At 56.3% G+C, this 19,822-nt stretch overlaps 4 protein-coding genes across 8 annotated transcripts in view; all 4 read left to right on the top strand.

Annotated features, from left to right (window-relative positions):
* Positions 1-3,504, top strand: part of arhgap5 (Rho GTPase activating protein 5) — a 29,376-nt gene extending 25,872 nt beyond the window's left edge. The window contains exons 6-8 of the mRNA XM_019878652.1: positions 450-581; positions 908-1,013; positions 1,107-3,504. Of these exons, the coding sequence (XP_019734211.1) occupies positions 450-581; positions 908-1,013; positions 1,107-1,389 (521 nt within the window). The 3' untranslated portion in view covers positions 1,390-3,504. The remainder of the gene's footprint in view (positions 1-449; positions 582-907; positions 1,014-1,106) is intronic.
* Positions 3,505-4,153: 649 nt separating this feature from the next.
* On the top strand, positions 4,154-8,594 carry snapc1b (small nuclear RNA activating complex, polypeptide 1b). Its single transcript, XM_019879050.1, has 10 exons — positions 4,154-4,454; positions 4,936-5,092; positions 5,598-5,738; positions 6,259-6,363; positions 6,449-6,610; positions 6,699-6,755; positions 7,343-7,405; positions 7,830-7,965; positions 8,237-8,311; positions 8,377-8,594. The coding sequence occupies exons 1-10, from the start codon at positions 4,315-4,317 to the stop codon at positions 8,403-8,405; spliced, it is 1,065 nt and encodes a 354-aa protein (XP_019734609.1). The 5' UTR covers positions 4,154-4,314; the 3' UTR covers positions 8,406-8,594.
* Positions 8,595-9,773: 1,179 nt separating this feature from the next.
* On the top strand, positions 9,774-16,902 carry syt16 (synaptotagmin XVI). 5 transcript variants are annotated; one of them, XM_019878056.1, is made up of 7 exons: positions 9,774-10,011; positions 12,619-12,858; positions 13,666-13,848; positions 14,295-15,395; positions 15,478-15,661; positions 15,981-16,436; positions 16,502-16,902. In XM_019878056.1, exons 1-6 carry the CDS (start codon positions 9,999-10,001, stop codon positions 16,420-16,422), a joined length of 2,163 nt encoding a protein of 720 aa, XP_019733615.1. In that variant the 5' UTR covers positions 9,774-9,998; the 3' UTR covers positions 16,423-16,436; positions 16,502-16,902. The 5 variants fall into 5 exon arrangements, with proteins under 5 accessions (XP_019733615.1, XP_019733630.1, XP_019733646.1 ...); XM_019878071.1 differs by having other exon boundaries at positions 9,775-10,011; positions 12,682-12,858; XM_019878087.1 differs by lacking the exon at positions 16,502-16,902 and having other exon boundaries at positions 9,777-10,011; positions 14,295-14,521; positions 14,901-15,395; positions 15,981-16,383.
* A 1,074-nt stretch (positions 16,903-17,976) lies between these two features.
* Positions 17,977-19,822, top strand: yipf6 (Yip1 domain family, member 6). The gene is made up of 3 exons (XM_019878223.1): positions 17,977-18,572; positions 18,782-19,186; positions 19,370-19,822. Exons 1-2 carry the CDS (start codon positions 18,237-18,239, stop codon positions 19,127-19,129), a joined length of 684 nt encoding a protein of 227 aa, XP_019733782.1. The 5' UTR covers positions 17,977-18,236; the 3' UTR covers positions 19,130-19,186; positions 19,370-19,822.

Consider the following 19,822-nt stretch of genomic DNA (forward strand, 5'->3'; position numbering starts at 1 on the left):
TTGTTTTCTCGTTTCCCCCGGGGCCGGTCCCGCCGGTGGCTGGCCGCGGCGCGTCGTCCTTTCACTCCCCCAAAAAGTCGTCTTCCCTTGCGACTGCCCAACTCGACCAAAACCTTGTCACTCTTCCTCCTGCTCCCTTCCCCCCCCCCCCCCCCCCCCCCCCCCCCCGGGGCCCATCCAGACATTGGCCCCCCCCAAACACGCAACCTCGGCCGCCCCCCTGAAAAGCCCCTTGTCGACCGTCTCCCTCCAAAAGAAAAGCTTGCGCCACCTCCACTTGTGCTTCCTGCGCACAACTGTCCTCCATTCCGCACATCTCATCCGCGTGGGAATCCGCAAACGGCCATCCGTGCGGACGTTTGCTCTCGGAGTCCACCCTCGTACGCGTGCGGACCGCCGCCGGCCCGCCGAGCGTCCTTTGCGTTGACGCGGTGCCTTTGCGTGCGCAGATCCCAGCGTGGACCTGCTGGCGCTGGACGTGGCCATCAACGCGGCGGCCGGCGCTCTCAAGGCTTTCTTCGCCGACCTGCCGGACCCGCTCATCCCGTACGCGCTCCATCCCGAACTCGTCCAGGCCGCAAGTAAGAATGCACCCGTGACCGCGTCACGTCCGCTTGCAATGTTACTGCAATCCACACTTTTGCCCGACATCTTACAAGTTTGTTTTGTTTTTGTTTTTTTTGTTGTTTTTTTAATCGTCTAATGTTTTTTCAAATTGAAGCGTTTGAACAGTTTTGTCAGAATTTTAGGGAATTTCAGTGTGGTTGGCGAAACTCTTCAACTTGTTTGTTTATTTTTTTGTTGAGCGAAGGGGGACGGGGTCAACTAGCGCTAATGCTAACCATCGTTCAGCTCACGTGACTTTTGCATGTTTGGACTCTGACTCTTTGACCGCGCGCCGCCGCAGAACTGGCCGACTACGCCGAGCGTCTGCACGTCCTCAAGGAAATCGTCAACAAGTTTCCCTCCGTCAACTATCACGTCTTCAAGTACATCATCACGCACCTCAACAGGTAAGGCGCACGCGGGCGGGACGAGTGCCCGAACGGCGCGACGGCTCACGGCGGCGCCGGCTTGTGTGTGTGCGTGCGCGCGCACGTTCGCAGGGTGAGCCAGCACAGCAAGAGTACGCTGATGACGGCCGACAACTTGTCCATCTGCTTCTGGCCCACGCTCATGCGGCCCGACTTTGAGAACAAAGACACGCTGTCCAGCACCAAGCTCAACCAGGCCGTGGTGGAGACCTTCATCGTGCAGAGCGACTTCTTCTTCCACGGCGGCGACGCGGTCCGCGACGACGGCGCCGGCGGGCCACTGCCCCTGCAGCTGCCGCCCCCCCTGCAGCCGCAACAGATCCAGCGCGCGCTGCCGCCCGAGCCTCTCGTTTGAGCCGCGCCCTCCTCCTCCGCCGTCGGGCGCTCCGAGGCCACGCCCGCTGAAATCCAGCCCACCCCCAAAAATACCGCTTGAAAAGTTGGCCGCGTTCCCTTTTTGGCCGCGGATTGAACAACAGGCTGCAGGAGTGACACCCGAAAATGGCCACAAAGCCCTACTTTTGCATAAATCGGGCTCCTCGACTCATTCTTGGCAGCGCCGCGTCACAAAACAGCACTCGGTTAGTTTGCGACCCAAAAATTTGAATTGACGTAAAAAAACAAATGCTGGTTAATATGATCGTCCGTTCGCTGTTGCACCCTGACACCAATTAAATATTCCACTTCAAATCATTCCTGTGGCCTGCTTTTCAATTCCCTTTTTCCCTGAGCTAAAATTTGAAAATTACTTGATTGGATTTTTTTTTTCTTTTCACCAAGAAAATTAGTTCTTTTTTTTTTTTTTTGGGTGGGTTGGCCTGCTGATGGAAAATGTCGTGAAGGCAATGATTTGTTCATTGAGGAGAACAATGCCAAACGCCTCTTTTTGGACTCGGGTCAAGGGTCAACTAAGTGACTTGTCATCCAGTGACGTCCGCCCACTCCGCTGGTTGGGAAAAAGAAAAAAAAAAAAACCCAGCCTGTCTTCCTCATGGTCGTCACATTTCTGCACAGGAAGCCTCATCTGCCTCATCGTCACTTGGAGAGAAGACGACGAGCGGGCGGATTTTCTCTCTTGCCGTCTTCATTTCGAGCGCGCGCTTGTGTGCGGATTTAGGAGGGAAAATGTGACATCCGGCGCGTGAAACTTTTGCGAACAAAGGGACAAACCGCGCCCGCACACGACGTCCGCATGTTTCCTAGTGAACGACGACAACAAAAAAGCAAAACAAGCATTCGTTAGCGTTCTCGCCGGGAATTCGGTTCATGGGGAAGGAATTGTTTCTTTTTTCCCCTGCTGAAATAGCTTTTTGTTTCTTTTCGAAATAGAGGAAATACAGTGCGTGTTTATCAGAGAATCGCTCTCTTTCTCCCCGACAAATGCCGCAGGCGAGTACGAGAGGCGACGCGAGGTCCGTCAGTCCGCGTGTCGGCGGCGCTCGCGATGCAGCTGCGGAAGGCAAGTCGGGGGCCTGCGGAAACTCAATCGGAGTCAATTCGACCTGAATTGGAAGCGGGCCTGCGTGCTGATCCGTTCCCAATATATACGCTGTCCTCACCTCAATGTGAAAGCAAGCGCATCTCCTCAATTGGGAGACTTGCGGTCAGAATTTGGGTTTCGGCTGGGCGGGGAGAGCCGCGCGCCGACCGTCGGCAACAAGCACTTTGTGGACGCGAATGTTGGGAGTTTGGGCGCAAGACAAACCCAAATGTGGACGGGCGACGGCGTCTGCTTTCGGTCCACCCCGACCGCACTCGACGCGCACGTGTGCGCTGCGGAGGAAAAAAAAAAAAAGGCCGGCCGGGAGCGTGCGCGCGCGCGTGTCGAAATGTGAGCGAGCCAAGACTCGGCGTGAAGTCAGCGGTTTCGTCAAAGTGTGTGCCCGAGTGCGAAATGCTTGCGAGCAGGTGTCGAACGAGCGGACGTCGGCGGTCGGGACGCGCGTCCGCGCCACGTCGGTGACGTCTTGGCGTCATGCTAACAAGCTGCTGACACCTGAAACCAAACAAACGCACTCTGGGCTCGCGCGTGTGTGCGTGCGTGTGTGTGTGTGTGTGTGTGTGTGTTGAACTGGCAGTCAAATGGATGGAGTGGACAACGCAAAGCAAAGGGAAAATGTAGCAATCCACGTGGGAATAAATCTTGCTTTTCTTTTCTTTTAAGTTCTTGTTCACAAAGCAAACTTTGTTGGTAGTCGATGAGCGTGGCCCTTTTCTTCCAAAGGCATTCAAGGGACAAAACCTTGGCGACTGGATTGTGGCCGTCAGCTTCCGGGACGTTGGCCAATAAACTTTTAGCGGCTGCTCAACCAGGAAACAAACAAACAAACAAACAAACAAAAAAGGTTTTCCTACTTGCGAGTTGGGTCGCCTTGCGCGACACGCTTTATATTTTCAGCCGGCAGACAAAATGCTGGAAACTCCAAAAGGTTTATCCTGTTTCCAAATAAACTTGTTTGTTTTCAGAACATGACCACTGTTGTTTGTTGCCCTCCCCAAGTTGTTTTTCTGAAACATTGAGCGAGTTCCTCGATTTCCACGATGTTCCAAGTCCTCCGGTGGCTTGAAATACCGTGACTCCGCTCTGGAGTTTTCCAACCGAGTGCAAATTTGATATCGGAGCGCTGCGCAAGTCTTTTTCACAAATACCCAAGGATTAAAAAACTGCAGCGCTGGATCCATTTCCAAATCTCTGCCATGTATCTCCGTCTTGCAGGACATGACCTCAAGCAATGAGTTCCGGGTACTGTACATCACTCTGTTTGACACTTACTAAGGCACAGAGGCAAAAAAGACGAGTTGAAGATCGGCCGGCGGTTCTGAATAAATCTGCCATTAGCCACAATGAGTCGGATTTTTACCCAGTAACAAACTGGTGGTAGCAACGTCTTGTCTGGTTGAGATGGGTGAATTTTCATCGCGCAATTGACAATAAAGTTGTACTTGACTTTGAGATTTCTCCGTCGTCCTTCAAGAAACGAATCCCACCCAGCTCAAATTGTGTCACGTGATTGATTGTTTGGTAGTTTTAATATTTGCGTTGGGGCAAACACGCTTGCAGACTGTTGGTTGACGCATTGAGGAAAACTGTCTTTTCCGAGCGCCGCGAACGACTCCGCGCATCCTGCCGGTGACGTCATAGGAAAGGGACGCCCTGGCTTGTGTCGTTTAGTCAACGTCGCAGAGAGCCGCAAAGAAACAAGCGATCTTAAAGAAGGATAAAGAAAAGAATCCGCCCTCGAGGACATAGTTACGTTGGGTGACTTTTATTAGTTGCAATATGAAGACGAAATCGTCGCGCAACCAACAAGTTCGCTCGGATTGCGAAGAGCTGCTCGCTCGCTTCCAACAAACGGACTCGGTTCGCTTTGAAGTTTTCTCCCAAATCTGGAGGGAAATGAAGTTTGGACATATATTTTTGTAAGTTCACTCTTAAAAGCACACACACGGGTCAGCTTGCGTCCAAACTTCGTCCAGGAGTTAAACAACATTTGTTCACTCTGATAGCGATGCGGTATTGCTACTCGCCCATCTCCAATCAAGTTAATGAACAAATGTTTTGAGAACCGCTGAATGGTTTCAAGACTTTTTTTTTTTAAAACCGCATTTTGTCCAACTCGTCCGATTTCGACCTCTCACCAGTAAATCTACCCCGATTCGTCCTCCTTTCCAGCAGACTGATTATCATCGTGTTTTTTCACCGGAAGACATTTGCAAGTGTTTGCTTTTACTTCGGAATACAATACTGGACGTATTTGGCCATGTTCTGTCAGATTTTACCGGGACCCGAATCAGAATCAGTTTGCGCTCGTGCAATTTCTGGACTGTCAATATTGAAATGGGGTCCTGTTTTGGAGTTTGCTGTTGTTGTGTCCAATTCATTGATGAAGTGGCGTTTCAGCGGCACCGCAGGTCGCGAGAAGCGAGCCTTCGGCCGGGCGGCGTTGGACGTGGCCGCCGTCTACTTCCTTCCCCCGTTCAGCTTCCAGATCCGAGCGGGAGGACTTTACCTGCTCCACGGCCTCTACCACTGCCAGACGGCCTCGCCGCGCGTCCCGGTGAGCTCCGGCAGCACGCGGCCCGTCCCGGCTCACGTGCGCGACATGACTGCGGCAAATGGGTCGAAGCTCATTTTGCCTTTTCCTCACAAGAGTTTGGCACTTTCCCATCGCCCGCGGGGACAATGCCCTCACCAATGTGATTGCAATTCAGAGACAGACGACAAGGGGGGTTAGGGTTAGGCGGCGCCCCCAAAATTAAGCAGCTCTCTCAGGAGCACGCACAATGAGCAATACGAAGAGACAGACAGACGCACGCACGCACGCGAGGCCGAAAACTTGATCGCTGTGGCATTCCTCAAGTGACTCCAAGACCAGTTTGGCCACTTTTGACTCGAATTCATGGTGCCAAGGTCACCGACGTTGGCGACCTTGAACTAACACTGACACGAAAATAAGAAATTGTCCTTTTTGACCATATATATAAATATATATTGAGGTGCAAAAGCTGGCGGCTTTATTGCTGAATGTTTCTCCGCTGCCTAACGTGCGCGCGTGTGCGCAGATCCGCTTGGCGCTGAAGGACTGGGAGGACGTCCTGGCCTTTGAGAAGGACGCCGTGGGAGCTCAGCATCTGGACGCCGTCTTCCTCCTGCGTCAGCTGCTCTTGCGCAAAGCCTTCCACTTCGCCGCCATGCCGGCATTGGTGAGCGCAACTCAAGAGAGCGCTTCCAAACAACCGCCGCCGTTGACCCGGCGCTGTACGCGGAGGGCCGGGCCGTTTCAAGATTTGAAAACACATCAGAGAACCTTCAAAAGAACTCGAAATTGAGCCAGAGTAGGAGTGACGCGCTCCCTCTTACGAGTAGCGGTCGAGAGGCGAGCGGCGGCGTTTCAGGCCAATCGGAGACGCTTGATGGAGGATCGGCTGACTCCAAATTGCCGTGCGTCATCCAGCTCCATCTTGTGTTGAATTCTCACTGGGCCTTTTCAAGTCGAGTCAGATTCACTTGCTTTGTCTCAAAGGGCTTCACAAGCCCACCGTTGACAACCTCCGCTGATGAACTTAACCCCACGGGAGGGCGGGGAAAAGGACCGCGATTTCGGAGACGCCACCAAAAGTGATCCTGTTGTTTTTCTGTCCTCCCCTTCGCGAAAGCGAAGCACCTATTTGGAGCGGGTCGCTCTTCAAGCGGCTGATTGGCATTTGCTCTTTGTGCTCGCAGCTGACGTTCAAGAGGAGCAAGGAGGAGGCTCGTTCTCGGCTGTGCAAGCGCTTCGTGGCGAGGGCGCGCGGCCCCCAGGAGCTCGTCGGCCGAGACGCCATGGAGGTGAGTGGCGCTCCGACGGCGGCCCGCCGCGGCCGCTTTTGGCGTGACGGCGCCGGTGCGGTGCTCCGCTCCGCTCTGCTCTCAGGAGCTGTCCAACATCCACCACCTGTACGGCAAGCTCAAGTCGTCCGTCTTCTCGGAAGCGCAGCGGGAGCGCCTGGGCGTCGCCCTGATCCGCCACAACCTGCCGGCGCAGCTGCGAGGGCACGTCGTGAGTTTCCACGGCTGGCAGAAGAGGAAGCAACAGGTTGTCCCGACGCACGTTGGCGGAGGGCCGGACGCGTCCGTCCATTGTCACGCGCCGCGCCCTAACTCGTCGCGGGGGGTTTTGTCAGGAAGAGAGCGATGATGAGGACGAGGGCGACGGCGAAGGAACATCTTCACGCGCGGAGGTGGGCGACCTGATGTTTGTTGGCCAGCCGGCGCCGGCGCCTTCGGATACGAGCGACCCGACTTTGGAGCCAGCAAAAGTCAACGCCGCTCCCGGCTGAAGCGCTTCGCCCAAAACCAAAAGCTTTCCGTTGCACGGACGGCCTTTCGACCACGTGCGTTTGAGAGGGCGGCGGCGGCATGGTTCTCGCCGCTTCTCAACCTGCTGAAATGACACGAAAAGCTTCTCGTCGCTTCACCTGTGCACGAGGGAAGCTGACTTGCGAGGGAGCCGCTGACAGGTCCCCATTGGAAAAAAAAAAAGACGTCCCTTTTTTGGTCGGGGCGCTTCAAAATTGGGCCGTGTGAAAAGAGACAAAGAGAAGAACCTGCCAAAGGCTCCTCAACTCTAAAAAGATGATTTCTTTTGAACATTGGAACTCGGGCTCAACGTTTTCACGAGCGCACGGCGCCATTCGCTTGAACGAGAGCCGCAGCCGAGGCTTCCTTCGGGCAAGCGCGATTGACGGAAACGTCGGGTCGCTCGGAACTCGGGGCGGCGCTGCGCTCTCTTGCCACTCCTTGACTTTTGTGTCGTCGATGTGTTCAGAGTTCCAGAAGAGCTCAGCTGCTGTCATCCATCAAGTCCAAAGCGTACGGTCAAGCCGCTGAGGTTTGTCACGGCCTTCGTCGTCGTCGTCGTCAGCCTCATCGCGCCGCGGCGAGGGCCCGACCCGATTGACCGGACAGCCGACGGGAAACCCTTTTCGGAATATGAGTCGTGAGATTCAAGATTCAATTCAATTCTTGTGCACTCCTTAAAAGTGAAACGCGGATGGAGAACTCCGTCAAAGCGTCCTTGTTTTTGATTTTGAAGTCATCCGAAGAACAAATGGGATTTGTCGTGACAACGTGTCATGCAGAAATCGTGTTTTGCCAGTAACTTGAGTCCTAAGCTCACATGGCCAAACCCCCCAAAAGCATTCGGGTCGGGCCCCGGCCCCAATCCAGACCACGACGTCCCCTTTTGGCGTTTTCGGGACACGTTTCAAGTTGCTGCTTTTGAATAATCGCTCTCGTTGTCTTTGCGCGGGGAGACGTGCAAGTCTCGCCGCCATCGGCAGGTGGAAGTGAACGCCGGCGAGGAGTCGGGCCCCGCCCTCTCAAAAGTACGCAGCAAGTCCAGCAAAGTATCGCTGAAAGCGAGGACCACTGAGAATGTTTGCATCATAGGTAAGCCCCGCCCCAATCAATCAATACCACACTCCATCTGATGTAAAAAATCCAATTTGACTCTGCATCGTGCGGTGGCCGCCTAAAGAGCTTTACAAAGCCTCGCACGCACTGTCCGTTCATGGACGGAACTGTCCCCGGCCGTATCTCGCCGAGCGGCGAGGCTTTGCGAGCGCGTGCGACCTCGGGGTGCTGCTCTCTGCCAAATGATTTGCGTGTCCTTGAGGCTTTGTCGCTGAGGACGCTCCGTCTCGCTCGTCCGTCCCATCAGGTGACATGAGCAAAGAAGCCGCCACGTCCACTCGCATCCATCATCTGACCGCGCTGGATCGCGGCGGCCGTCAAGGTATCGCCGCCGTCTCGGTCGCCCTCGCCTTCACGTCCTCTGACGCACGCCGGTTGTCTTTTCAGCCCAAAAAGACGAGAGCGCGGGAGAGTGACTTTGCCGCCCGCCCCGCGTTTGAACGCCGTTTTGGGGGCTTCGCCGTCGCCTTTGAAGCACGTCAAGCAACGTCGTTGAAGGCGCGCAGCCGCCGGTGACATGGCTGCGCTTTCGGGATGAAAATCGGCCTCCCGTGTTCTGCTTTTCTCTCTGACAGCAAGTTCGAAGCATTTGAATGATTCCTTGATTTGGGTGTTGGGGGGGGTCCCCTCCCTCCCGCAGCCATTGTTTATCGTTTTTCTTGTGCATTAAAAGGCCACTGGACAAACCCCAACAGAGCAAAAGATGAGCATGTAAAGGCCCCCATTAGGGCCTGATCCATTTTGGGAGCGAGCTCCTCGTTTAGTTTTCAGATGGCCTGATGATGCGCCCCGACGTTGAGAGCACCTCTTCGTTGTTCCGGCCGCGGCCGGGTTCACGATAAGGCGGCTCCAAGCGGTCCGTCCTCGAGGTTGTTCCGGAATCTTGGAACAGGTTTGACCCAAGTGTCTCCCGAGTCCTTATTTTGCGAGGCGGCGGTACCAGACGGGGTTCCAGCACGGCAGCACACCGAGGTGGAAAACACAAGGCGCATTTGTGTGACGGGAGGCGGCAGACAATATATTCTTTTCTTTGATCATTCGCAATGATAACGTTGAGTCAAACATGACCATCAAGCATCCATCCGTCCCGTTTTCAACAGCTGGAGCCTGTCCGAGTTGACTTTGGGCCGAAGGCGGACGACACCCCGAACACGTCGCCAGTCGGTCACAACCACTCCCGCCACACCGTCACAAAGTGGGAAGCCATCCCCCACTTGTCACAGTGTCCGATGTCGCTATTTTTGCAACTTGCATTGCGAACCGTGTTAAACGTCACTTGTCATTGTCGAAAAAGGGGACATCAAACAAGGCGACAATCGGCAAATTCAACTTGGGTTACAGCGAAATCAATTTGACACGTTATCGCGCTGTGTTTCACATGTATTGTGATACCGTATCACACTGCAAGCTTTTTTTGGTGGGGGGGGGGGGGGTTGCGGCGTTTTCAACAGCTGGAGCCTGTCCGAGTTGACTTTGGGCCGAAGGCGGACGACACCCCGAACACGTCGCCAGTCGGTCACAACCACTCCCGCCACACCGTCACAAAGTGGGAAGCCATCCCCCACTTGTCACAGTGTCCGATGTCGCTATTTTTGCAACTTGCATTGCGAACCGTGTTAAACGTCACTTGTCATTGTCGAAAAAGGGGACATCAAACAAGGCGACAATCGGCAAATTCAACTTGGGTTACAGCGAAATCAATTTGACACGTTATCGCGCTGTGTTTCACATGTATTGTGATACCGTTCCCCACTGAAGGTTTTTTTGGGGGGGGGGGGGGGTGGTTGCGGCACTCGAAGCAGCGGCTGTTCGGACTTCTAACGCGAAGGCTGGGAAGTTCTCCTTTCCCAGCGCCCGTGAAGGCGTCGCGGTTGCTCGACACTTCCGGGTGTGCGGCCCGCGCTGGAAAGTCCCGGATGTCGCTTCTCTCCCGAGGAGTCTGACCCGGGGAGACCGGAGACGCCGCCTCCCTCCCTTCCTTCCCGCCCGCCCGCCCGCCCGTCGCCGCCATGGCCTCCGACAGTAAGTAGCCAGCCGCCAAGCAGCGGGCGCTTGTGAGCCGCGTGTCCGACTCTCGGCCGGCGCGCGCGTCGGGAAGGAGCCGCTCGTCTCCACCGGGCCTCTTGACGGCCGCGACGTTGACGCGCACCTGCTTCGGTGCTACATTTGATTGTTTGGAGGCTTCGTATTCTCCGAAGAGCGCCTCTGACCTGCGAGGCGACTGAAATGCCCCCTCCCACCCGTTCCCCCCTCAACCGCCAAGCACCAACCAGACATGATGCAGATGCATTTTCGCTTGGGTTTTGCTGTCAGGACTCATTTGGTTTTATCTCGTTTTTCGCGCTGACGCGAGAGGTTGCAACGGTCCAAGAATCCCAAGTTCTTTTGACCGCCAACAATGGCACGAAGAGAGAAACAAAAAAGATATCAACTTGGCAGGCGCATGTTTTGTGATTGCTGGGAGGGGAGAGTCATCTTTTCAATTCCATGTTATCCGTGTTCATTTTTGGTACGCCGCACGCAGCGATGCGATTGCTTTCCCAACTCAAAATGGAAGAAAATGGCGACCGCGTGCTGCCATTTGAGGATTGCGGTCGTCCGCTGGAGCGTTTTCGCCCATGTTTCAGATGTCCCCCGGCTGCTCCGCAAGAAGCACGATAAAGACCACGCCGAGAAAAACAATTGGACGACGACGACTCCAAGTGACGTGCGATGCCGCAGTCGTATGAGCTGCTCTTCGCAGTGGATAAAGCAAATACGCCCGTGAGGATTGCGACTGTCTTGCCTGCATGTAGCGCTCGCTTCCCCATTTGTGTTCAGAAAAAAAAGCGTCGTCTTATCGACGTGACATATACGGAGCCCACCTTCTTGAGTCTGGCGACGCACCGCACAGCCGGCTTTCTTTAGCGGCCGGATTGCTCGTCGGTGAAATGCGTGTCCGTAGGCACTTTGCGATGTTCTGTGACTGTACACAAGGTGGCAGCGGTGCTCTGAAAATACTCTTGAGATGAACTAGCCCGTGAGGCAAATGCAGCGTTTGGCTCCACCGCGGCCTTGTTATTTTGCCTCCCGACACCACAGCCTTCAGCCGCTTAGAGACGATGAAAGGGACGGACGAAAACCCGCTTCCGTTCCAGACGTAATCTGTCCTTTTTCCCCAAAAACTTGTCATCCTGCGTCCGCACCGTTCCGTCCCAGCGACGCGCTGCCCATCTCTGCCGATGAAGGTGACAAAGTCGTCGAATGAGGCGCGCAAAGGCTTCGGAGCGGCTTCCTGCCCGCGCCGCGGCTCGGTGACTGCGGTGACACGGTCGAGCTCCCGCGGGCCGGCACCTCCTCGGCTTCCTCCTCCGCCGTCTGATTGGCCCTTTCCGGAGCCGCTTCCTGTTTGGCCCCGGCCGGCCGACAGGAAAAGGCTTTGGGCGCGCTCCTGTTTGTTCTGCACTCGCTCGCTCATTTCAAGTCCTTCTTGGCTCCCGTTTGCTCACGAAGCCGCAGGCTGTGCGCGCAGGTGCCGAGTGACGTACGGGCGCCTGCCGGCCACACCCCCCCCCTCCTCGGCCGCACGGGAAGCCCGGCCGTGCGGCAGACGTCGGATTAGCAGCCGGAGGAGAGGAGAAGGAGCCCGCGCCAGCCAGAGCGGCAGAAGTCGCCAGGAGGAGAAAGGCCGCCGCTGGAGCAAAAGTCCGCAAGGAAGAAGTTGAGGAAAAGGAGGAGGACTTAGTGAAGACGAGGAGGAAAAGTTGCCAGGAGCAGACGGAAGAGAAGCAATTGGAGAACGCGGGCCCGAGTTGTGAAGGAGGAGGAGGACGAAAAGGTCTCGAGAAGAAGAAGGAGGAGTGAACTTGTTGAGGAGGAGACATGAGCGCGGCGCCCAATTCCACCACGTCTTCAGATTTCAGAAGTAGGTGGAGCCTAATGATCACGTGACCTTCAAAATTTCCTCGGTGGGGACTTTTTGCCAAGGCAAGAATGGTTTTTCAAAACATCGCTGATGCCAAAGTCGCTGCGAAATCCCTTTGACACGTAGCGGGTAAAATGGCGCCCACGTCGGGAGTGATAACCCTTCAAATAACGAACGTTCGCTCCAAGGCTGTCGCAACGCGCCTGCGCGCGGAAGCTAAAGCTAACGTGCCTCAAAGGCCCCGACGCTGCGCAATCTGTCAAAAGTCGTTTTCACGGCGGTGGAGCGCGACTTTCTTCTTTTCTCATTCAAGGTGCGAAAGCCATGCGAGCGTGGCACCGCACTGCCCCCAGGTGGCCAACGTGTGCGCCAATAGCCGGCTGCGCTTTTGGTTTTGTTCACGTGGCTCGCGATTTGCGGAGGTTCCGATTTCACCTTCTTGCTCATTGACTTTTTTGCTGTCCTTTCAAGTTGAGTTTTCATCTCAACGCGCGTTTCCACTCGCTATGGTGAGCGCGTCCGCGACATTTGCCGCTGGCCGTTTCTGCTCGGCAACGGCGGGCCGCGCTCAGACATTTCAATCTTAAATTGTTTGTTTTTTTTTTTCTTCTTCTTGTTTTTTTTCCGGTTTTCGGGACTTGCAAGTTTTTCTGTTCCTCCCCCTTCAAGTCCGACACTTACCGAGCGTTTGTTGTTGCTGTTGTCGTGGTGGCGTTTGTGTGTAGGTTGTCTGTTGGTGTGGTCTGATCAGTGCGTCCTTGTGTGTCCCCTCTTCCTCCCGCGAGCAGTCACGGCGGAGGCGGTGGGCTTCCTGTCGGCGGTGGGCGTGTTCATCGCCGCCCTGGCGCTGGTCTTCCTCTTCATCAACAAGATGCTGTGCTTCTCCAGAGTGGGCGGAGCTCCGTGTCTGGAGCAGCGCCGGCGCTCCCGGAACGAGCGGTCGCCGGGGCTCCGGCAGGGCCTCGGTGAGACGTCCCCTTACACGCCGACCCCTTCGCGCATCCACGTAGTAGCCATCGTTTGGGTTCGACCATACTTGGTATTCCTCTTCACGCCTCGCCCGGCAACTCTCGAGAGATGACCGGGTGCGCCCCCACGCGCTGACCCCATTGACTCGCGTGGGGCACTTTGGGGGCGCCTTGGCTCGCCGCACCGGACAGCCCGAGGTGGCCATTCATACGTCGTGCCCAAAATCGTATTTCGCCCGGAATCCCAACCGTGCAATCGGACCCGCGGCGCCAACGCGCCCTTTGGTGAAATTTGCGTGAAGGGAGGAGGCCAAAGGAAGTTTGCGGTCATTTTGAAGCCCCTGCGTTGCCGTGGAAAGGTGGGCGCGGTCACGCCTGGGCTGGAGCCGCGAGAGCCGCCCCGAGTTCGTTGAAAAAGTCAACCGAGAGTTGGAAGCAAACACGCCGGTCCGGTCGCACCTCAAACAAGACGCGAGCTGTTAGCTCATGAGCCAGTCGGAGCTCAGCCGCTTGAACAAATAAGAATTCCTGTTTGGCGGCGACGCGCTCGTCCGCCGAAGGCTTGCCCAACGTTTGAAAGGGACGGGAGGTGCTCGAGGTACCAGATTGGAAGCGGATTGATCGGTCGCCGGCCTATGAAGGGACCCGTCCTCGGTCGCTGTCGAGGCCGAGCTCTTCAAACAAATGAGTGGGCGCCAACCTGTGTCGGGGGACATCGGTTGTCGGGGACGAACGTCGCGCTGACGGCCAGTCCGTCACGTCGCCGCCGCCCTCATTTTTCTCGTGTGTTTTGTGCGCGTCCAGTCAGGAGCCGCAGCGCGGATGACGACGGCGGCCGATCGTCCTCGGACAGCGACAACCAGGTGATGAAGCAGTTTGAGATCTCGGTGTCACGGGCGCAAAGTTTGCGCGGGGAGCAGCCGCCCGGAGGCGCCGGCGGACGCCGCCGCGACAAGCTTGCCGGCGCTCGCCTGTCCCACCGCGAAGGTACGCCTGCAACTGAACGAGCTGCCGACTGGTCGCCGGTCCACGTCTGGGCGCGTATGCAGTGGTTTGCCCCCGAAACCTAATCACCGGTTGGGCCGCGCTTAGCAGCAACAACTGCGATCAAGCGTTTGCCATCACTTGTGCCGAATATGTCGCACGCTGCCGGTTGAATTTGAGCAGTTTTCCAGCAGGAACCGCCATTCTCAGGTCATGCCGGTGCATTTTGATCGGATTCAGATCAGGACTTTGACGAGGCCACTCCAAAGTCTTCATTTTGTCATTGAAGTGTGACACCCCCCCCCACCCCAAAAAAAAATATTGGGGCAAACACTTCACTGTCATCAAATAACCGTGATTGCGATGTGATGACGTCATCTGTAACGATGGGCCGCCGACTCCATGGCCGGAGATCTTCCTCTTACAAAGAGGTGAAAATCTGCTTCCAGACGATTTCCCGCCGGCAGTCGCGGAGGCGACCAGTCGACGCGACCTCCGTAATGAGCCGGAGGAGGCGCCAGGGGGACCTTCGGCACCGGAGCAGCATTCGGGGGCCGTCCCGCAAGAGAGTCCCGCCCCCTCCGCCGGCCTTCCGCCAATCACGGGCGTCGCCTCGGAGGACCTGGAGGCGGGGCGCCGGCCAAATGCCGAGGGCTCCCCCGCGTGGACGCCTCAGGTACTGCTTGCTTCCGCCCGGCCTGAAACGGGAGACGCCTCGATTTCCTCAATTGGAAACGATCCCGTCTTCTGCTCGGCTGGGCCCACATTGTTGCCGTACGTGTCAGTCGTTTCTATTTTCGAAATCAGTGACACCCCCCCAAAAAAAAAAATCCAGTTGCGTTTTTCCAGTCTAAGATGGCAAAACTCAATTCATCAGATAAAAACAAAATCTCAATCCAACTTTAATAGTCCAATCAATCGACACAATAGCACGACCAGCCCAAAGCACTCAGCCGAGGCAACAAATAACGCAAGGCAAATCACGGTGTCGAGGCCCAGCCAAGAAGAACGTCGCCGCCCTCCCTCCCTCCCTCCCATTTTTGTCTCCGACCCAGGAGCCCCGCCCCCGCGACGCCGCCCCCCCGCCGCCGCCCGGCCCGCTCGCTCCGCGCCCCGTCTCCAAGTGCTGCGACCTGCTGGTCTCCCTGGAGTACCGGGCGGCCGGCGAGAAGCTCCTGGTCACCGTGGTGTCGGCGCGAGACCTTCCCGACCGGCGGCGGAGCGGGGCGGACGCCTGGCAGGTGCACGTGGTCCTGCTGCCGGCCAAGAAGCAGAAACACAAGACTTCGCTCAGGCGGCTGGGCCCGGGTCCCGACGGCGGGCCGGCGGCGGCGGCGGCGGCGCTCGCCTTCGGCCAGACCTTCGCCCTGACGCGCGTGGAGGCCTCCCGGCTGGCGGCGTCGGCGCTGCGCTTCCGCATGTACGCCCTGGAGGGCAGGATGTCCCGGCGCCGGATGATGGGCGAGAAGGTTCTGCCCCTGGCCGGCGTGGACCGGGCCGGAGGATCCGTCGACGTGCTTCTGGCGCTGGTGCCCGGCGGCGACATCAAGGTAGCCGGCGCTCGGCGGTTCTCGTCGCCTTTGCTCCACGTTGTCGGCGGGCCCGCGGGCCCCTGACGTTTGTTCTCGCCAGAGCGCGGACGACTCGGAGCCCAGCCTGGCCGGCGACAGCGTGTCCTCCGCCCGCTCGCTGGCGCGCGGCGGCGCCGCCCCCGAGCTCCTGATGGGCCTGTCCTACAGCGCCGCCACCGGGAGGATGTCGGTGGAGATCATCAAGGGGAGCCGCTTCCGCAACATGGCCGCCAGCAAACCCCCGGGTACTCGCTTCTCAAACTCGTCCTGTTGCCCCTCTTCAGCGTGAGTGTTTTCCTCTCATCCTCTTCGTGGGGGGTTTCCACATCATCATCATCATCAACATCTTCTTCTTGCTGTTCTTCGTCGCGGTCCCGTTGCTCCCGCGGTTTTGCTCCTTCTCGGTGATCTCCTTCCCGTGGTTTTGGGCTTGTACGTCATTTCCTTGTCGGTGTCGCTGGCGTGGTTCCTCGCGCCTGTCGTCACGTTGCCCGTCCTTTTCCTCATGTCCTTCGGCGGCCCGGTCTCCGACGCGGTTCCCCTCGCCCGCCGCCGCCGCTTCAGACACGTTCGCCCGGCTGACGCTGCTCAACTCGGTGGGGCGGGAGATCTCCCGCTGCAAGACGTCGCTGCGGCGCGCTCAGCCCAACCCGGTGTACAAGGAGACCTTCGTCTTCCAGGTGGCCCTCTTCCAGCTGTCGGACGTCACTCTCATGGCCTCCGTGTACGGCCGGCGCAGCCTCAAGCGCAAGGAGATGATCGGCTGGGCGGCCCTGGGCCAGAACAGCAGCGGCGAGGAGGAGCGCCTCCACTGGAGGGACATGAAGGACGCGCGTGGGACTCAAGTGTGCAGGTGGCACGTCCTGCTGGACGCCTGACGCCGGCTTTGCTCTGGACGCGAACCCCTCGCTCGGCACCTCGCCGAGACCAAAGTTGCACTCTCCTAAGAATCTTCTTTATTTTTTTTTTTTTAGTAGCTGAGTTTCCATGGAGCCAGGCGTTCTGATGAAAATGAATCCGAAAGAGCAAACGCAATGAAAATGCTCCGTAGGAACAAGCGTGTCACCATCCAAAGGCCAAATCCAAATGAGATTTCTCTCGGAATCGCAGGGCCGCTCGATTCCTTTTGCCGGTCCGAGTGAGCGTCACGGAAAACGCTTCCGCCGGGATACCCGAGCCGCATCTCCGGACCTCAATGGTCGCGATGTCGTCGGATGAAAATGGCGCCGTCTTACCGGCGCTCGTCTGCGACCGTGGTTACAACCTTCACGTCTACTCAGTTCATGTTGATTTTCTAAAATCAATCAAGTTTCTACGTTTGAAAGTTCAATATCTTGTCTTTGTGATGTATTCAATGAATGGACTTGCTTTGCAAATTATGTTCACCACAGCGTCCCGACTTTCATGGAATTGGTTTTCTACCTCGGTATATAAATGCACTTTGAAAGTTCATTTTTATGTACTTACTACAAAAATCCCCGTTTTTTTTTTTTTTTTTAAAATAATCTTGCATACTGTCGAGTTATTTGCGTATATTATCCCCTTTGAGTGAATATGCATCCATGATGTGAACCGCATCATCCCCTCAAGTGTGTCAATAATGTTTTCCGGGGGGAAAAATAGATATACATTATCTTTGTGGTTTTATGAGCTTCTCACGCGAGTCTTGAATTATTCACTTTCCATTGGAGTTCCCCCAGACATTTTGCGTGATTTGAGGTTTGCATAGAAATGGAGTTGATTTGCTCCTGGATTTGACTTTGGCACTGGCTGCCACTCCTCCAGTTCGCTAGGTGGCGGTCATGCGCGTGAACACTGGTTGGTAAGCACTAATAGTAATCATTCTCAACTCGTGTATTTCTGGAGCCCTTTCAAACAACCACCGCTGTCTACAAAGTGCTGCACATGGAGCAAAAAGAATCCATACAGTAACAAACATCCATCCGTCCTCCGATCCCAGCTGTCTTCGGGCAGTCGGCGGGGGACAGCCAATCGCAGGGCACGCAGAGACCAACGACCATGCGCGCTCGCACTCACACCGAGGGACAATTTGGAGTGTTCAATCAGCCTGTTGTGCATGGTGCATGTTTTGGGAATGTGCGAGGAAACCGAACGGGGAGAACATGCAAACTCCACACAGGAAGGCCGGAACTGGGATGGAACCCACGACCCAGCCAAAAAAATAAAACAAGTTAATACCAAAGAATGCTCAAAAATAGTCAAACTAAAAAAAATTAAGTCTCATCATGAGCCAAAAGCCAAAGAAGGAAAATGAGTTTCAAGGCAAGTTTTAAAGATGGGCAGCGAGGGGGCTTGGCGAATGTTAAGCGGGAGGTCATTCCAAAGAGCCGGACCGGCAGCAGAAAAGGCGCCATCTCCAATCATAACAATAATAATAAGGAGGTAAAATAAATAAGTGAAGGCAGCGAACCGATATCATTGTTTCTATGCTTATTTAGTTCAATATTCGTTTGTAAAGACGGTATGTATTTCGTTTTGACAGATCGAGCTCGGTCACGTCACAACGTTGACGCGCTGGTTCCCATTACAGTCCGGTAGGTGGCGGTATTCCGCGTGAGCGCCAATCAAACGAAACCTAAAAAGAAGAAGAAAAGGCTTTCGACAGGACGCGGAAGTAAACAATCTCCGGCTGACGTGGAGCCGTCCGAGAGTGGAACAAGTCGATCGTATTGGAATTCTTTTTCAGTCACTTGACATTTTGCGTCGTTGAACCCGACGCGAAGAAGCGAAGCGAAAGCCGAGCGAATCGAATCGAATCGAGTCGCAGTCGCTCCCGTGCCGTTTTCCGCCAGCAGCAAAATGGCGGACGCCAGCCGCCCGTTCGCCGGCCTGGCGTCGGTATCCGTCCCGGAGGACACCCCCGTGGAGGGCGACATCTCCGTGCCGGTGCACGCGACGTCGCCGGACGACGACGAACTCTCGACGCTGGACGAGCCGGTGAAGGAGACCATCCTGAGGGACTTGCGCGCCGTGGCTAAGAAGTTCGTGCACGTCCTGTATCCCAAGCAGAGTTCGGAGCTGCTGCGGGACTGGGACCTGTGGGGCCCGCTGCTGCTCTGCGTCACCCTGGCGCTGCTCCTCCAGGGCGGCGCGGCGCCCCGCTCCGGCGACCAAGGGGGGCCGCAGTTCGCCGAGGTAGGCCCGCCCGACCGCAACGTCGACGGCCTCTTATTAGGCCCTTAGGTCAACACCAAACTGGGTATTGGCAGGGAAGGGGGGGTCATCCGCAAATGACTTTTCGCTCATATCGCTCAGCCCGACCTGCATATGGTTTCAAATTCGGCCTACAAGGGCAGTACAAGACGCGGGGATGTTGACGACGGCCGCGCGCGTGTGCTTGGCAGGTGTTCATCATCGTGTGGTTCGGCTCCATCGTCATCACGCTCAACTCCAAGCTCCTGGGCGGCACCATCTCCTTCTTCCAGAGTCTGTGCGTGCTGGGCTACTGCATCCTGCCGCTGACGGCGGCCATGGTGGTGTGCCGCCTGGTCCTGCTGGGCAACTTGGGCGGCGCGGGCTTCGCCGCGCGCCTGGCGGCGGTGGCGGCCTCCTTCGGCTGGTCCGCCTTCGCCTCGTCCGCCTTCCTGGCCGGCAGCCAGCCGCCCAACCGCAAGGGCCTGGCGGTCTACCCCGTCTTCCTCTTCTACTTTGTCATCGGCTGGATGATCCTCACCTTCTCGCCGGCGGCGTAGAGAAAGGGGCGAAAGCTGATTGTTTGTCACTCGCAAAAAGTTTGGAATATCGGACTTTCTTCCTGCGCCCTAACCACCGCGCGGCCATCGGCTTCTACATCCACTCAGGTTTGCGGCCGCAGACAAGCGAGCGTGCGTTGACGCGGCGCCAAGGGCCCACGGGGCGGCCGCAGTTCAAACCTCAAGTCGAAAAAGGACTGAAACCTTCCAACGAGTTTCGCCACTTCGCCGCCCGTCAAGTCTTCGCTCTCGCCCAGTGACGCCCGCCCGCGTCACTCGCCGGGTCGGGGCCATTTCACCCCGAAAGCCGAAATGACAAAACTTTTTGTGAAGACAAACATCCTCTGCCAGACAAAGTGGACTTGGGTTTGTTTCTTGAGCGGCAAACAAAAAGCTGCTGTTTCTCCTTCGCTCTCCTGTGTGTGGGTGTGCGTGGGTGTCGCCAAGACTTTTTTTCACCTCACGCTAGCTAACAATTAAAACTTGAGTGCGTGTGTTCCAGAAAGCACATCGGACAGCAGGTGAACACAAGGGCTAAGTTTGCAATGAAAGCGCTTTAAGCGCCACATGTTTGTGGGATTGGAAACCCGTGTGGGGACGACAACGGTGTCTGTTTTGCTTGTTTTTCTTCTCTTGTCTACTAACGAAGCATAGTTTTTGTTAGATTAAAACAAACCTGGACATGTGATGTCA

Source organism: Hippocampus comes, unplaced genomic scaffold (assembly GCF_001891065.2).
Source record: "Hippocampus comes isolate QL1 unplaced genomic scaffold, H_comes_QL1_v1.1 scaffold295, whole genome shotgun sequence".
NCBI classification, from domain to species: Eukaryota; Metazoa; Chordata; class Actinopteri; order Syngnathiformes; family Syngnathidae; genus Hippocampus; species Hippocampus comes.

Bases quoted from the DNA above. Each gene is read 5' to 3' on its own strand.
- syt16 (XM_019878056.1), top strand. The intron at 12,859-13,665 runs GTGAGACGTCCC...GTGCGCGTCCAG, and splicing joins GGGGCTCCGGCAGGGCCTCG to TCAGGAGCCGCAGCGCGGAT. The intron at 13,849-14,294 runs GTACGCCTGCAA...ATCTGCTTCCAG, and splicing joins TCGCCTGTCCCACCGCGAAG to ACGATTTCCCGCCGGCAGTC.
- snapc1b (XM_019879050.1), top strand. From the start codon at position 4,315: ATGAAGACGAAATCGTCGCGCAACCAACAAGTTCGCTCGGATTGCGAA. The intron at 5,739-6,258 runs GTGAGCGCAACT...TTGTGCTCGCAG, and splicing joins TCGCCGCCATGCCGGCATTG to CTGACGTTCAAGAGGAGCAA. The intron at 6,364-6,448 runs GTGAGTGGCGCT...CTCTGCTCTCAG, and splicing joins TCGGCCGAGACGCCATGGAG to GAGCTGTCCAACATCCACCA.
- yipf6 (XM_019878223.1), top strand. From the start codon at position 18,237: ATGGCGGACGCCAGCCGCCCGTTCGCCGGCCTGGCGTCGGTATCCGTC. The intron at 18,573-18,781 runs GTAGGCCCGCCC...TGTGCTTGGCAG, and splicing joins GGGGGCCGCAGTTCGCCGAG to GTGTTCATCATCGTGTGGTT.